The 17,202-nt window shown below is 40.5% G+C and overlaps 1 protein-coding gene across 1 annotated transcript in view; it reads right to left on the reverse strand.

The window, feature by feature from the left end:
• The window catches only part of STK26 (serine/threonine kinase 26), a 51,684-nt gene extending 36,616 nt beyond the window's left edge, over positions 1-15,068 (reverse strand). The window contains exons 1-2 of the mRNA XM_031446196.2: positions 14,918-15,068; positions 14,665-14,815 (exon numbers count right to left, since the gene is read on the reverse strand). Coding sequence (XP_031302056.1) covers positions 14,665-14,706 — 42 coding nt within the window. The 5' untranslated portion in view covers positions 14,707-14,815; positions 14,918-15,068. The remainder of the gene's footprint in view (positions 1-14,664; positions 14,816-14,917) is intronic.
• Between the last annotated feature and the right edge of the window lie 2,134 nt (positions 15,069-17,202).

The following is a 17,202-nucleotide window of genomic DNA, read 5'->3' on the forward strand; positions in this document are numbered from 1 at the left end:
TTGGCAAACTTTTTCTGTCAAGGGCTACACGGAAATGCCTCAAGGTTTGTGCGCCAGGTACAGTCTGTGGTCTCTGACACATATTCTTTTTTAACAGCTCTTTAAAAATGTAAAAAAAAATTTTTTTAGCTTGCAGGCTACACACAAACAGACTGCTGGCAGGATTTGGCCCTTGGTATCGTTTGCCAACTGCTGCTCTAAGGAATCTACTGTATGTAATAAACAAACTGGTTTCTAGTGCATCTAGAATGGTTTTAGGTATGTCCTTCTTGGGAGGATTGATAAAACATTAAGTCACATAATTTTCTCTGTTTTATGGTTCAGATGACAACCCCGATTGAGAAAGGCTGCATTAGATTAACAAAGCTCCAAAAACACTACTGGAAGATCATTATTATTTTTTCATTTTTTGTTTTGCAAATTATTTAAAAAAATTTATTTCTATTTATCTATTTTTTATTGAAGGTTACCAAAGGGGAAAGGGAGGAAGAGGGATAAACTAGGAGTTTTGGATTAGCAGATACAAACTACTAAATATAAAATAGATAAACATTATTTTTTTAAATACAGGCATTTAAAAATATTTACTAAGAGAAAAGCTAAAATCCAAAATTTCAAGGAACTTTCCTTTTGTACAAAGCCTAAGTCAAACATTATAGACTCACTACCTCTTAGCAGAAAATTAATTACACATAGTAGAAAAGTAATTACATATTAATTGCCTCAGTAGAAAATTAATTACATTCAATTCAAAATTTGCTTGGAATGAAGACTTGATCTCTTCTGTACACAAGTAGTTGTGTGTGCTTTATCTTTTATAAATAATAACCTAGTCCAGACTCCTGAGTAGAATCCCCAAAGCTCACAGTTTTAGAGCTTAAGGGTTACCTCTTCAGTCTCCTTACTTTATATTTGAGGATATGTGTGCAGGCATTATTTCACAGTAGAAAGGAACAGAATATACTACATTCTTCATTCTAGTAGTTGGGGGAAACAATTTAGTGTCCTACCAGGAAAAAAATAATTACATTCTCGAGCTCTGGAACCACTTGGCCATATTAAATAAGAATATTCTTTCACAATACACAGATCATATTTTGAGTTAAAGGGGTTTTAAAAAATCATCTAACGCTGTGCTTGATCTTTCACTCAGGATCATACTTAAGACTATAACTGCACAACACACTGTCATCAAAAAATATACACAAGAGTATCAAATTTAAATGCTTCTAGTTATACAGAATGACTCTCCCCCAAAACCCAGGCATGTAGATGGACAACAGGAGAAAGCTGTCTCCAGCCTGGAATGCAGGGAGGGGGCTGCAAGCCCTGGGCAGAATACAACGTGCTTTTTTCCAAGTATGAAGACATTTATACCCTTTAAACTATTGGAAAGTGAAAAGCCAACAATAGAATAATACAGTATTTAGTATCCATAAGTGTTCCTAGAAAAAAAAGGAATTGGACTACATACTTCTCTCAGCCAAGACATAAATCAAGTGGTGCTAAAAAGTCATTAAGCAAACTTATTTTAAAGTAAATCTGAGACGCTACTCAGCCTTGAAATTTTCCAAAAAACTGTTTTAATCATTCCCTGAGGGAGAATTTTAAGGCCAGAACCTACTGGAAAAGTAACAATAATATTAATTCCAGTCACTTGAAAGAAAGATTCCTCCTCTTCAGCCTCCCCTCCCCCCTCCAATAACAGTTCCGATTAACCAAATATAATCCAGTGATAATCTTTTCCTTGTTAATGAAAAGTATTCATTTTGTCTACAGAGGGGAAAAAAAGGCCACCCAAAATGACTCCAAATGTCTAAAAACACTTTATTGGCCCAGTACACACACCATCAAAATTGCACATCTTAAACAGAAAAGCAGCTGAAATCACCATCCCTATGATGTCAGCTCTCCCCCTGATCTTTCACAAGCTTTCTCTCAACCAAAAACACTCTGCATTTTCTTGCCATAACAAATCAATTATGTTAATATAACTTTGTATCACAGAAGTCATAAGCAACAAGAAAGAAATGAATTACTATTACCTCCCCAATTTCCTTTTCTGTTAGCTTTTTCTCCTCTCTGCAGAAAGTAGAGAAATTTCCCATTCTAAAAAAATAGAGAATTCTCAATCTTTAAAGCAAAAGACTACTTTTCCCCTTCCTTGGAAATACTGTCTTTCTCTTCTTCCAGAGTCCAACACCTTTTCCCTCACCTACATTTTCTGTTTGCTCAGGAGGCAGCAGTAATCCTCTGGTATTATGAAATTCTACCTTCCCTAAGCAGGGTTTACACTGCAGCCTCCAAAACGATGCCTGAACCTCAGCAGATAGAAGATCCATAGCAACAGCGGTAATAGTTTTTTTCACTTGCTATTACCAGAAATCACAGTCCAAAAAGATGATGATGGAGGTGTCACCTATGCTAAAACCTTGAAATTGATTCATTATTTAACTAGTCAAGTCCCACATTTTCATTTTATGTGCCCTTTGGGAAGCCTGTGACAGAGTAAAAAAAGATCTTTCAGTGACAGTCACCATTTTTCACAAAGAGATAAATAGTTAAAAAAAAAAAAAAAAGCAGCTCTCCCATACGAGATTTTGTTTGTCACTGGAACAGAATCCAATGCCCCACTCCCTCCATTCCCTCTCACCTAAGACTCTACAGTGTAAAGTATCTTAATAATTTTAGCTTCAAAAATAAGAGCTTAGGCAATGATCACAAGTTTCTGTTAACTAGAAGTCATCTGTATACTGCTCAATGCCTCTGATTTTACTAATAGGTAAACGGATTTTATTATTTATCAAAAGCAGCTCCTCTGATGCAATGATTCTCTGTAAGACTATTCTATGCGAGAAATTAAGCAGAGAATTGAGAATCTTGAGAAATATAATCCTACATAATGTTCAATTCAGTTCTAATTCACTAAAACAGCTTAACACTGGTATTGAATTTCATTAAAAGTCATTTTCCATGATCTGTTTCTTGTGTGGAATAGACTGCTGTGAGTCCAATCTTTTTTCAAATAATAATAGTTTAAATATTAAAGACAGGAAAAAAAGACTAGCCATGATAAAATGCAACCTGTATAAAATCCTGATAACCCTGCTATGTATTTAGACGTAGGTACATATATGCAAAGATTTACCTTAGAGGAAATCTTTTTAAATGTGGTAAATAACTCTATATATTCTATATAATACAAATATTTAGCAAAGTCATGGATACCACAATTTTTACCGAAAGCATAATTTTAACATAAATTTTACTGAATTCCTTTTACATGCAGATCTTAAATGACAGTGCCAAATCATAATTTTCTGCTTCTTGAACTTCGTGATCATCCTATCTTTTATCCATTTTCATTTTGACAATGCACTTTTCTACTTTTTAAAAATAGTTATGTCTAAAACTGGGACAGTTGACTAAAACCTCTACTGGCCAATGTTGAGCCTTATTTTCCTGAATTAAAAGTATTTTCGAACACAAAATATACTTCATGCATAATATGCATTGCATGTGCAATTCACACCACCCCCATTGATTTTCCCCAAGAAAAACTTAATTTACCATCCAGAATAATGAGAAACGGGTCACAAAAGTAATAAGTATTCTGGCAAGGAGACAGCTACCACGTAAGAGGTGTCAGGTATTTTACACCCAAACAAAAACTGTATTCCCTAAAGGGGGAGCAAGTCACCTAGGGACCCAAGGATCTTATTTTAATGATAATTAAACATCACTTAAAATGTGTTTAGAGGTACATTTCTACACATGTTTTTGAAAACCCTGACTGATGGCAAATCTTTGATTCTGAAGGATAATTTTGGTTCTGTTGGCTATATGTTTGTTTTAGAAATTGTAAAGTGACTTAGGTCCAAGGCTGGTGAATGAGGTAGGTAATTGTGTGTCCACATTGTTTGGTGTTGGCAAATTCATTAAATAGGTCCTATTAGCTTCTCTTATTTTCTGTTCTAATCTTTTGTTTAAACTGAGCTCTGAGCTTTCCTACATGGTACCTGTTGGCAAATGGTAATAAATTAATCTGTCAGGTATACAGAATATTTCAGAGAGCAGAAGCTGGAGTCAGAAAGGCCATTTAGGAAGTGGTTTGATATTTCCTTAATGATTCAGAAGTAACTTCCTCTCCCCTCTGAGAATTTCCATATGTAAACACAAGTTGGCTCTGGAATGTCATGACTTTTAATGGGTATTATTGACATAATAGCAGCTCAGAGTTATTACAACCAGGGTTTTTTTTGGGGGGGGGCATAATACTGAGTAAGGGAAAGGGATTCTGTACAAAAAAAACATTGATGAGATGTATCAAAATTGGAGAAAGTTTTAAAAATGTCTATCTTTGAGGAAAATAGTGCCACATACTGGCATTTAGGATATTGGCATTTTATTTCACTTTAGCAAAATTGCATTTTCACAATTATGAGCATAAATAGATTTCACGTTCTTAATAAAAGTGTTTGCATTTGAAGATAAGAGCATTTACTGAGCTGTCAAAACTACCTGGATCAAGGCACACAGACGTGATGGGTGACAGTAAGATTTTGGAAGCTATAAAACTTAACACAAAATTGAGTTCAGCTTCTTAGAAGGATGATTGAAAACCATGGTATTATCATTTTCACAATTTCTTCTCCTATCTCTCTCCAAGCAGGACCCCCCATCTCCATCTTCACTCTTGAATAAACCTGTTATTAATTAATTGCTTCTGCTTGGCTGTGTAGCCAGCCAGTGCTTCAAATTCGACACTTCTAAGAATGAACCCATTTTTTCCCAAACTCAGTCATATCTTTGAGTCTGTGCTCCCACGTCATGTTCCTTTCCTTCCCCTATGCAATTAGTCACCAAGGTCTGTTGGTCTTCCTTGAGTGATGCTCAGATTGGTCCCCAGACCAGCAAAGCAGCTAGGAACTTAGAAGTGCAAATTCACAGACTGCACTACAGACCTACTTGAACCACAAACTCTGGAGATGGGGCCTGGCAACCTGTGTTTTGACAAATCCTCCAGGTGGTTCTGATACATGCTCAAGCTTGACTATCACTGCCCTAGACCAAACCCTTAACAACTAAAGCCTGGGCTATTTCAATATCCACCTACTATATCTAACCTTCCCCTCTCCAACCTGGCCTGTTGGGTTGGAAGCCTAATGCAATCTTCCAAAAACAAACCAACCATTGCTTTGATCAGTTCACTTTCTTGATTAGAAAAATAACCCCTCATTGTAGATTGAGTTAAAAATAACTGTCTCAGTATGGCATTCAAGGCCTTTAATCATTTGGCCCTAAGATAGTTCATGGCAACAAGCACCTACCTCAAACCTCTGTTATATAAGTTGTGTGTGGCCCTTTATTCCTTTTCTCCTGCCGGTCTCCCACTCTCCTTTCAGGGTCTGTTTTAGGGCTGCCATGCCTAGAAGCAATGAAGTGCAGTGGCCAAAGCACAACTGCCTAGCATAAAGACCTTCTGTAAATGACATTTCCCTTCCTTGGTCGGATCTTCCTTGGAGTGCTACTGTGTCAGTTTCTGTCTCATTTGGGATTCATCACTATTGCTCAGCATAGTTCGATTTCTAAATGTGTAGATGTCTAATTTCTCCAGTTACAGTATAAACTTCTTGAGGTCAGGGACTCGCTTATACTTCTTGTATCTCAAAGATAGGCATCAAGCACTATGTCCTACACAATGTAGGCCTTCCAAGCTTTGCTGCTAATAATTTTCTAGCTTAAGTCACACCTAGTTCTTTCATGAAGACTAAAGAGTGTAGAAACATTAAACCTGGATAACCAGTGTCCAACTTGGGAAAGTCTAATATATTACCATTAACTGACAGGCACATACGAAGGCTCAGAGCAAAGTTCAAACAAAGGATTTGAAATAAAACTAGAGAAGCAAACAAGAGCCTAATTAATGAGTTTGCTAACTGTTCTTCCCATGGGGTCAGTAGCACTTAAAAAGCATACATTTGAAATATGCTTCTTTCCCTGGGGCTGCTAGTCACACTGACTGTAGTCTCCTTAACCACAAGGGGTCAAAGTTCTATTTTCTAGCCCCATACTTAGTAGCGTGTGTGCATGCTTAGCTGATTGGTTTCTTTTACGCTTCTGCTTAAAGTTAATGCAGGCAGCAGGAAATCGAGACTAGGGAGGCTAGAAACTTTCCCAGTTCTAGTGGGCAACAATAATGATGAGCACAGGCTCTGGGAAGAAATTATGACTTTATGGTTTCTACTGGCTCAGCGACCCCAGTTTTTCCTGCATTAGTAATAACTTACGCCCCACCTGATTATCTCTGCTGCTCATCCCTTCCCCATCACCCCCTGCTGTGTTATTTATACTATACTGCAGCAAGCAGTTAAATCCTAGCTTAATATAACATACTGTAAAGTGATATGTCCCAAAGCCAATGGTTTAATGGAAAGCTGGGGGAGGGGGATAAAAAAAGGCACTAACAGAGCAACTCAAAAATGCATTTTCAAAGAGAAATCTGGATGGGTCTAGATGTCCTTGAAGTATTTCCTCCACCTGCCAAAAATTCACTCTGAGGATTGTGTTACCGGGCACTATTGAAATCTGGTAGAGTAATTCACCCGTATGCTTAGAAATCCCCTAACATATCTAGTGTGGTATGGATTTCAAATCCAGTAAGACTTTATTAAGTTGATACTGGGAGGCTGTTTCTATAATTCAAAGCAACTGTTATTCTTCAGCTAGACGCTATTGTTCTGTAATAAACAAATTGAAAAATCCAATGATGGCTGATTTGAACCCTACTTTTTTCAGTCCTTGTTATTTTAAATTGATAGGGTTTTTACAAATTTTTTCCTCACTTTTTTTTTAAACAGGTGAAGAGGGGAAAGGGAAAAAAATACCACTAAAACCACATAATCTTTGTTATAAGGATCTTAAAAAAAGGCTGAAAAGTTTTTTTTTTCTGTAAACATTTTTTCACGAGAAAAAGACAAAAACACAATGCCTTAGATTTCCTCAGCTGCACATTTTTGAAGTTTTTTGATCAAAAAGGAGGAGAGTGGACATTTTAAAAAAGATAATTAGAATATTTTAACTCTTTCACCTAAGCTGTCTACATTTTTGTTTACTCTAGTTCCCAGGAAGCATGAACCACAGTTTTTTCTTATTTTGCTAGAATATCCAAAGCTATGTCATAACAATGGCTAATCTGAAACTTTAGGACATGGATCATTGTAATCCATGATTGTATGATAAATGAAGGAAGAGAAAGGCCAGCGGACTGCTGTCGGGGGTAAGGTGGAACAAGTCTAGAAAAGGCTGAGGGGGACTATAGCTCTATCCCCAGTAAGGTAAATGCTGGTAAGAGGTGATGGGGAGAGATAAGCAGGAATAGAGGAGAAGGATGGGAGCTGCTCTGCACTAGGTTTCCTGGTTTCTCTGAATGTGCACATGAGGAAATCTGCTTGAATTATATGGGTTTGGGGGAAGGACAACAAAGAGGATGATGGGTAGAGTTGGCCAGCAATGTGCTGTTTTGTTTTTAAATACAAATTTGAAGGCATTTTCCTACTGGATAACTCTCCCTATTTCATAGGATTCTTGAGAGGAATTAGTTCATGTCTTTTGTAAATGTGTGATTTCTACAAGCATTAATTCAAAGATGTGGTCCCTACCATACAACACCTTAGTCTAAAATGGTAGATAAACAAGTGAGAAATGTACATAAGAGGGAGCCAAAATTTTACTGTGCATATTTTGTTGATTTTTGTTCTTTAAAAGTGAGACACCTCATGGCCTTCCTCCAGAGACATTGTTTTATATATACCTGTGGTAGAAATTCTTTGTGTCTTAATTATACACAAGAAATGAGGAGTTTGTTGCATCACACCTAATAATAGTGTTAATTTTTGTTCTCCTAACTCTGTTTTCTAGCAACAAATGAGCAAAACCACCACTCTTTCAGAAGATACAATTTAGTCAAAAACTATCATCAAGCTGTTTGAAATTCTACTATTATATTTCTTTTTTAAAGTGCATTACTCCCTGTAAAATGTGAACATTCATGGGAGAGGTCACACACCGAGTCATTAATCAAAAACACCTTAATATCAATGAAATTTATCAGATTCTTTCTAATGTGATGGCTGGGACGTAAGAGAAGTAAAGAAGTTTCTTTTATTTATTTGTTTGTATTTTCTGGGGGAGGGGAAAACAAAGGGAAGCAACAAGACGTTATTTCTCTTAAAGGCACAAATTTGTGTGAAATCAGCCCTAGTTACTAGGAAAGCAATGAAGGCTCCTTTTTCTCTCAAAGGCCTTGAAGACAAGAGAATAAGAGCTTCAGTTTGTGGACAGCTGATCAGTTACATGTATATTTTGTTAGACTTATTACATATAATGCATTAAAATCGTTTTAGTAAATATAAAATGTCTGCATTGTGCATACATAAATTAACCTTCATGATCTACAAGAATTCAGGCATTACACAATATATTTACAGAAAAAGAATGGAAAAAAGGCAGAAAGTCTATACTGCATTCACTAGCCAACACTTACCTATAATTCATACCTAATGATATAAAGAAAAGTAAAATACATGCTCCCCGCCTTCACAAAATTTACAACCTAGTTTGGGAGACAAGTGTAACATACATAATTAGGGAAAATCTAAGGCAGTATAAAAATCAAGGACTGGACTGTCTGCTGCTGACAAGAGATATAATAGGTGCTTGGAAGTGGGAGAGGTTTTTGTAACCTGGAACATTCAGAGAACATTCATGGAGAAAGTAAGACGGAGACCTTGAAAATCAGGTAGGATTTTCCACCATAATCTGGACCCAATCAAGCTTTCCAATCTTACCCCCTATTATTACTCTACAGGAATTCTTCATTATAGTCCAAGTCATTATATGCTACACTTAAAGATTGTGGGTGCACACACACTTGCTCAGGGTATTTCCCGGCTTGGAAATGCCCTCCCCAGTATGGGTCCTAACAATCATTTGGAGGCAGTTTACCTTCTGTAAGCCTTCAACGCTTCCAGTCAGAAGCTTCATAATGAAGAGTGAAAAGGTCAGTCAGTGATTACTGAATTGCAACTGGCATGGTAGAGCAAAAGGGATTTCTTCTTGGGAAGTAGTGATAACTAAGTTTAGATCTGTGGAGAGGAGCCAGATAAAAGAAAGTCTGGAAAGCTGAGCAGAAGACCGTGGGTCTGGCAATGGGGGTGTGTCTGTAGGTGTTTTGTGGGTGGGGGTGGCTAGATTTCAAAAGAAAAACATGGGTTATCAAGCAGGAGTGAGAGGCGATAATGACAGTGTTTTCATGTGATTAGCCTAGTATTGTTTTGCAGGATGAACTGTCCATATACATCCTAACACCTTTTATAGCGGAGTTCAAATTATACTCCACAGATGACGGTTAATTCATCCTAATAACATCTGATTCACGCAAAGGGAATGCAGCTTTTATTATTCCCCATTTTGTAGATGATTTGCTCAAGGTCACTGAATAAATGAAAGGCAGGATTAAAAAAACACAGTATCACAATGTTCAATAGTTCCTAAGTACCAGCTAAATTATATTTTTTCATTTTCTATGACTCAAGCAAGGGAGGTACATGATGGACCTTTGTCCTCAGGTGCCATTTTTAGACCCTCCTTAGTGTTCAAGGCACATGTGCACATGTCCTACCATCCCCAATTCCTGTTTACTCTCCCTTCAGCCCCCCTAGCCTCCTCACCCCATAGCTACCTCCAACTCTCCCAGCCAACAGCTGTCTTTGATTATTCTGTTCCAGCTGGTTTTTCTGCCATCATTATTAGCATATTCGACATCTCTGTATCTACCACTCACCAATGAGGACAATGGTTTGGGTTTATTTATCAGTGCGAGCACTGCTTTCTACTTCTTTCCACATCAAATTGCAAAGCTGATTAGTCCCTTCAGAAGGTGGAAGGGAGGTAAGAACCCTACACACTAGATTCTGGCACCAAACTGAACTCCTCCAATTTTGGTTTCATGATGAGAATTAAATACTTAAAGGATTCCTCCCACCCCAAAGTTAACTCCCTCCCTCCTGACACATTTTCTCATCCTCCCATGCATCTTAAAGTCATGCTTCCTTTTCTTACAAGTTAACCCCCCACGTATGCTTCCTGTCTCATGAGGGCTCCACTTCCACATATTTTCTCTGGCATTATGCACCTCTCCCTCCTTGATGGCTCCCATTCTTCAGGTTCAAGTAAAGAGACCAGCATATAGTAAATGTTCAATAAATGTCTGATTGATGACTAAAGTTCCAGATCTATATCTTCAAGTATTCCCTGAACAATTTTTAAAAACAGCTTTCCTGACGCATACTGATATACAAAAACTTGTACATATTTAATGTATATAATTTGATGAGTTTGGACACATGCAGATGCTTTTGAAAGCATCACCACAATCAAGGTAACTGACACTTTGTGCTACAGTTTTATTTTGTCATCTCACTGCTACTTTGAACTTCACAAGTCTGGAACAGAAATCATTAACATCTACCAGATCTGGCTCTTCCCCCAGATTTTCCAGTTTCTTTTGGATGTACCATAATCATCCCAGTTCCCTGTATTCAACAATATAAAGGCTTTGACCCTTCCTTCTGTAACTAGCTAATTATTAAGTCTGGTAACTATACTTTCTTCCTCACAGTTCAAGACATATGGAAGGCAGTCAATCAAGATCCATTGCACCTGTACAGATATGATTGCCCCATTGAAATAGCCTCGGTAGATCCAACTGCCTCAAGTCTCTCAATCATCCAGTTCATCCACTCATTCAATCTTAAGATTTGTCTTCTTATATATAACTTTGTTCATTGAGCCTCCCTTACTCAGAAATATTTAGTGGCTAGACCAAAGGCCAAAACCCTTCCCTAGCATTGAAGAACCACCATAATCTGGACCCAATCAAGCTTTCCAATCTTACATCCTATTATTACTCTCAGGATTTCTTCATTATAGTCCAATTCACTTTATCCCACGCTCAAAGATTGTGGGTGCACACACACTTGCTAAGGGTATTTCCCTGCTTGGAAATGCCCTCCCCAGTATGGGTCCTAACAATCATTTGGAGGCAGTTTACCTTCTGTAAGCCTTCAATTCTTCCAGTCAGAAGCTTCTATTACGGAGTAAGTATTACAGATTTTCCATTATTTGGTATTTCATGTGCTAGATTTAAGTCCGCAAGAATATATTAAGATCTTTAAGGGCAGAGATAATGTAGTACATTTCTGTATCCTTCCCAGAACCCAGGAACAGAGTTCACCAATGCAAAGCAATGTTTTCCATCTCTTAGATAAAAGTCTTCAATAAAATGTTCATTAATCCAGAAGTTTCATTTCCACCTCACATCTCAAATAACAATCATTGAAAAATTGTACAACCTAGATCATATTTAAATATACATGAAGGCTAATTTTAAAATTCTTTAGCAGGAAGTTTACAAAAATTCTTTCACAGGAGGCATAACACAAAGCATAACATAATAACACTTAGGACTCTAATTCAACATTTAACTTTATTTTCCCATCTACACTTTATGAAAGATTTAACACCCAATTTAGAATACTTGTCTTCATAAATACTAATGTGGGCCTAAGGGGAAATATCTTGAACTTAAATGTGATTTATAAGTGAAAACTTCAAGATAAAAAACATGTTCTAAATCATTAAAGAGTAAATATTTGAGTGGAAAGAAACAGGTTTATTGGTTTCTCTTTAAGTTGCCCTTTAAATATTTTCCAAAAGCTTAGCTCCTGGTATGGAAAGATTCTTGAGTTATACATTAAAGGAGTAAGCACAAATTGAGTACCAATAAATTTTCATGCTCTCAACATTTCGGGTAATATGGCAAAAAATGTTCATTACCGTAATATTAAGAAATAATGCGTTTGAATAACTAATTCATAAGGAAGAGTTTGAACTGGACTAAATCCTGGGTTTTCTTTCATCACTCCAAATTTCTTTTCTATTTTAAACGAGTGGCAACAGAAATTTCTTTGTTTGAAAGTCAGGAATGCCGGGAGTCTTAAGTGATAGAACAGGTAACTCGACTTCTGCTTCACATCTTTCCTCAGGGGGAGAAAAACTTCGTGGATAAAGTAATTTTGTTTTTATTTCTGGAAAAATCATTTTTTCCATCAATCTTCATAATTCTCTAAAATAAACTGTTAAAAAGTTATAGGCCAGTCGACCACTTCACCCCAATTTGTGGAAATACTATACATTAATTTCAGGAACACATGCCTGACTCAAGTTTTCTTACTACCCTCAAGGTCTAAACGTTGCTCCTGACTCTAGCAAAACTCGAGGAGAATTTTACAAGCTCGTGATGTATTTCTGTATCTCATCGGCAATCTTTCTAAACAAAAGAATAGTCAAAATAGTCTAGGCTCAAGAATCACACTGCATACCATCATTTATTTTTAGGGGACCCCACAATTTTAACTGGAAAACTTCTGTGCTGCACTGAATGCTTAAGAACCACATCTACGAAGAAAATGGAAATAAAGAAGCTAAGAATTTACCATTTCATTAAGACAGAGAAAGGGACAAATAAATGCTCCTCTCTTCTAATGTTAAGATGACTGCCCTCTTCAAATCAGGGTAGACGAAGTAATCATCGCTTTGGGCAGGCATAAGGTGAAAGGTAGAATTTATCATTTAAAATATGTGATTCACATTCTAAACCACCTTCATCAAGATTTAATAATTGAAGAGATAGGGAACTCAGATAATGAAACAAAGCTGGGAGCCCTAAGGAATACTGAACAGCAAGCAGTTCCTAAACCATATAAATCAAATAAAGACAAATCAAATAAGGACAAGAAGCCATAGAAATCAAATAAAGTCAAGACAAATGAAATAAAGACCAGAAACCATTTTCTCCTCAGCCCACAGAGTTCTCCAGAATCACAAACTTGATCAACAGGAGGCACTCACTCCGCTGACACACGCAAGCAGGCAGCGCGTGCACACAATGCAGACAGAAGCACTGAGACCCTCAGAGACAAACTTTCCATCCCTAACGCTCTGCTCCTCACAGAATGGAGAGGAGAGCACAGTGGGCTAAATTTCCCACTTTCTTCCACATCAGACTGAGCAAAACTGTAGCTAGCCTTGCAAACTGCTAATTCTCTTGATACAATCAAAGGCAGAACAGAATGATTGGGAGTGAGGGGCAGTGGCTGGGCGAGAGAGGGAGGGGGGTGGCCTGAGAAGAAGGAAGTTTGAGACATTTTGTAAAGCTTCAAAGGATTAATCTTTAAAAAGGCCCTAATATTTCTCATTTCCCTTTTTCTCCCTCTCTTTTTCAAATTAAATACACACCAACTTCCTGGGACTCAACCCAGACTTGCCCTATATTCAGATAAAAGGCCTGGTGCTTAGGACACACTGGAGTCCTAGATTAGATGCATGTCTGACATAAATGGTCTCATTTGGGGAAAGTATTTTAAAAGTCACTTTTTGTGTGGCCATGCATAAAATGTGACCAATTACCTTAAAAAAATGAATTCCACGCATCAATTAGTAAATTGAGGCCCTAATCCACAGCAATCTGACTTCTACCAGAAACATAAGCTATTTACTATTTACATTTGTTCTGAACTTGGAAAAAGTTTGCTTTCACATTTTTAAAAGATAATGAGGCTTTGGTGTTTCTAGTCTCTGACCTCTTCGTAAATGAGTTGTTTAGGCTATCTAGCAAAGGAAAAAAAAGTAAAATTTGAATGCTTAAAAGTTAGTTAAACTTGGATAACATTTAGTAGATAACTTGATATGCACCGATTTAAAAACAACAGTATAAAAAGTATATGGACATAGCTTATTTCTTCTTTAATAAAATGAAAATATAATGAGGGAGGGCTGGGTAGATCTCGAGTAAAAAGTTGGGTCCCATGCAGTAGTCCCTGGTCCAGGACAAAAAGTTTCCTTTAACCACATGCAGCAGTCTTCCTGGGGGAAAGGCAGTGGGAGGGGGCCGGGGAGTCACCACTCTGCTACGCTAACGTAGGGCCCTTCATTTCTCACGCCAAAGTTAGGGCTGGGCCAGGTGGGGGGAGTGAGATACAACTTCGCCCTTAAGCAGCAGCACCAAAAGGGGAAAAAAAGTCACCTCGCTCTCCGCTCTCTGCACACAGGAAGAGCCCAATTCAAAGCCTCCACCGCCGACACCCCCTTGTCTTGCTCCGCCCCAACTTGTGTCGTGTGTTTGTGTGTGTGTGTGTGTGTGTGTGTGTGTGTAGCACGACTTGCGTTTTACCCCACAAATTCCGAGACACCTCCATCTCTCCCAAGTTAAGTCCTCCCACCTCCAGTCCCCAACGGTACCATGCTCAGCCAGCGCAGGTGTCTCACTCTGGCCTCTTTTTATAGCCAGCACCCCCCCACCCCAACCCCGCATCCCCACCTCGTTGCGCGCCCCTGTCCCTCGGCGCCTGCCCAGCGCAGTGCACCACCTAGCTTAAACGCCGGGAATCACTCGGAGCCCTATTCCCAGGACACCTGGCCGGAGCGCCCGGCTGGGCTTCAGGGGAGCCCTGGGCCGCTTCCCGTCGCCGGTGCCCCGCCTGGAGCGCGCACCGGGCTCCCGGGCGGTCACGTGGACGGCGGGGGAGGCCCGGGCGTCCTCACCTGCATCCCGGGAACTTGGACCGCCACCGGTGAGTGGGCCATGAAGGCGAAAGCTGCTCCGCGCGGCTTCGGCGGCAGTGGCGCCTGGGGCTCCGAATGGCTCCTCCTCCGGGGGTAGGTCGGCGGCCCTCCCAGGCTTTTCGACCGGGGCCTGGAAGGACACACACCAGTGGGGTTACGAGGCGGGCGGCGCGCGCGGCTCGGGGCTGGGAGGTGGGCGGTCCGTGGCGCGGCTTCCCGGGACTCAGTCTACCTTTCTGGCGCCCGCCCGCCGCTGTGGCCGCCGCCTCCGCCGCTGCTCCTCCTTCTGAACGCGGGGCGCCGGGTGTGGCGGTGGCCGGGACCTGGGCTCGAGTGATGCCGCTCGTCTGCGCCTCGCCGCTTTAGGAAGAGGAGGTGGAGGCGCCCCAGCCACCCGCCCGCTCGCCGGGCCCGGGAGGCGGTTGGGGGCGGTTCCGCCGCTGGCCCGGCCCCCGCCCCGCAGCCGGGCGGTGTCAGGAGAGCTAAGGCTCCGCGCAGGGAAGGGGCTCGGCTGGGGTTGCTGGAGCCCGAGAAGAGGGAGACTCTCCCGGCCCACGGAGGGGAGAGCCCGAGGACCGTGGGACCTGGAACACGGCTCAGCCTGGAGAGAGAAGGGAAGAGTTCGAGTGACCCTCGGGGTCCGAGGGCGTCCCGGACGCGGCCACGTTGCAGGCAGGCGGGCGAGGGCTGGGGCGCACGCAGCCTCCGAGAAGTCTCGAGTCGAAACTTGGCGAGTGTTGAAAGTCCTTCTTGACTTCCCGATCTGGTCGAGGGCGCGGGCGCAGAGAGCGGCAGAGCCGGTGGACCCCCGCTTTTGCCCCAGCTTGCAGTCTGGTGGCCCCAGCTTGGGGCCGCGCCACTGGGCGGGCCCGTGGCCACTCTCCCGCTTTACGGATTCCCCGCCCCCAGACCGGCTTCAGGTGACTTAGAACTGAGGCTACCCCTCCCCACTTCTTGGGCTATCGGTTGGGGGGGTGGGTTTTGTGTGTGGTGGTGGGGGGCAGACTGGGGCTTCTCTTCACCACAAGTTCTGCACGTTTAAGAGAGAGAGAAATTGGAAAACAGATGGTACATCGGCCAAAAAATTAATGAGGAATTAATAGAGGCATGAAAAATGAGATTGGGTCATTAGCAGTATTAGTGAACTCAGCATACACAGCAGTGGTTTTGGCAACTCCCAGCCTCCACCCCATTTGAAGCTCCATTCCGGTAGGGAGACAGGCTCTTTTGAGATTACCCTAAAAATAACAACAATAACAGTAATAATAATAGCAGTTACAGCAATGTTATGAAAGCACCTTTGGGAACCCACAAGGGGTTGTAATATGTAATATCCACGTGCCTGTCGAAAATGAGGATGAAATTCCCTAACTTGCAGGTTGTTACAGGTCTGTACCCAACACACTATTGGGGGTCTGGCAGACAATAAACGTTTCTCTTGTTCCTTTTGAATCTTTCTTAAAAGATAGCATATTGTTGTTATCAATATAGTTTTGTTAATGGGTTCCATTTTCTTTGGGCCAGGGACTGCTAAGTGCTATATATATATTTTATTGTATTGAATCTTTACAAGGGCCCTCTGGGGTCATATTGCTTTTCTCCCATTTTACAGACATGCAGAAAAAGGCTCAGTGAGGTTAATAATTTGACCCAAATATCACACAATTGGGAATTCAAATCCAGGTCCTTCTAACTTTTAAGATTTGCTCTCTTAGTAACTGTCAAATATACAAAACAATAGTGTTAACTATCATCACCATGCTGTACCTCACATCCCTAGAACTTAAAAAATTTTTAACTGGAAGTTTGAACCCTTTGACTACCTTCACCTACTTCCCCCATCATCCCTGGCAACCACCTGTCTACTCTTTGTTCCTATTAGTTCTGTATTTTTTTTAGAATCCTCATGTAAGTGAGATCATACAGTGTTTGTCTTTCTCTGCCTTCTGTCACTGAGCATAATGCCCTCAAGGTCCATCCATGTTGTCACAAATGGCAGGATTTCCTCCTTTTTGTGGCTGAATAATATTCCATCGCATGTATATACACATCTTCTTTATCCATTCGGATGATAAAGGATATAATTGCATTTTCCTTACTCCTTGTTCCTCAAATCTAGGCCCTCACTTCTTCTAACCTGATGCTAGGCTTCAATCTAGTTTCTGCTTCCCACCAGACCAGTTCACGCTTAACATTGCCAACCTGACCAGAAACCTGCAGTGCCACCTAAACTTTAATGTCCATAGAAATTCCCTGGGATTCTTTTTAAAGTGCAGATTTTGATTTAGCATGTCTGGAGTGGGCCCAAGGTTCTGCAGTGCTAACAATTTCCCAGGTGGTGGCTGATTCTTAGACCACACTTTGAGTAGCAAGGGTCTGAATTAAGCTCCATCACTTAAGGCTCATCTCAAGTCCCACCCCCACTGACACTTCCTCATTGCTCCAAGCCCTCCTTCAAACTCCTCCTATTGCATGTCGGTGGAAGTAGGACTCACACTGTGGTTCTTTCTTCTTATT

The sequence above is a fragment of the Camelus dromedarius genome, chromosome X (genome assembly GCF_036321535.1).
Source record: "Camelus dromedarius isolate mCamDro1 chromosome X, mCamDro1.pat, whole genome shotgun sequence".
Taxonomy (NCBI): domain Eukaryota; kingdom Metazoa; phylum Chordata; class Mammalia; order Artiodactyla; family Camelidae; genus Camelus; species Camelus dromedarius.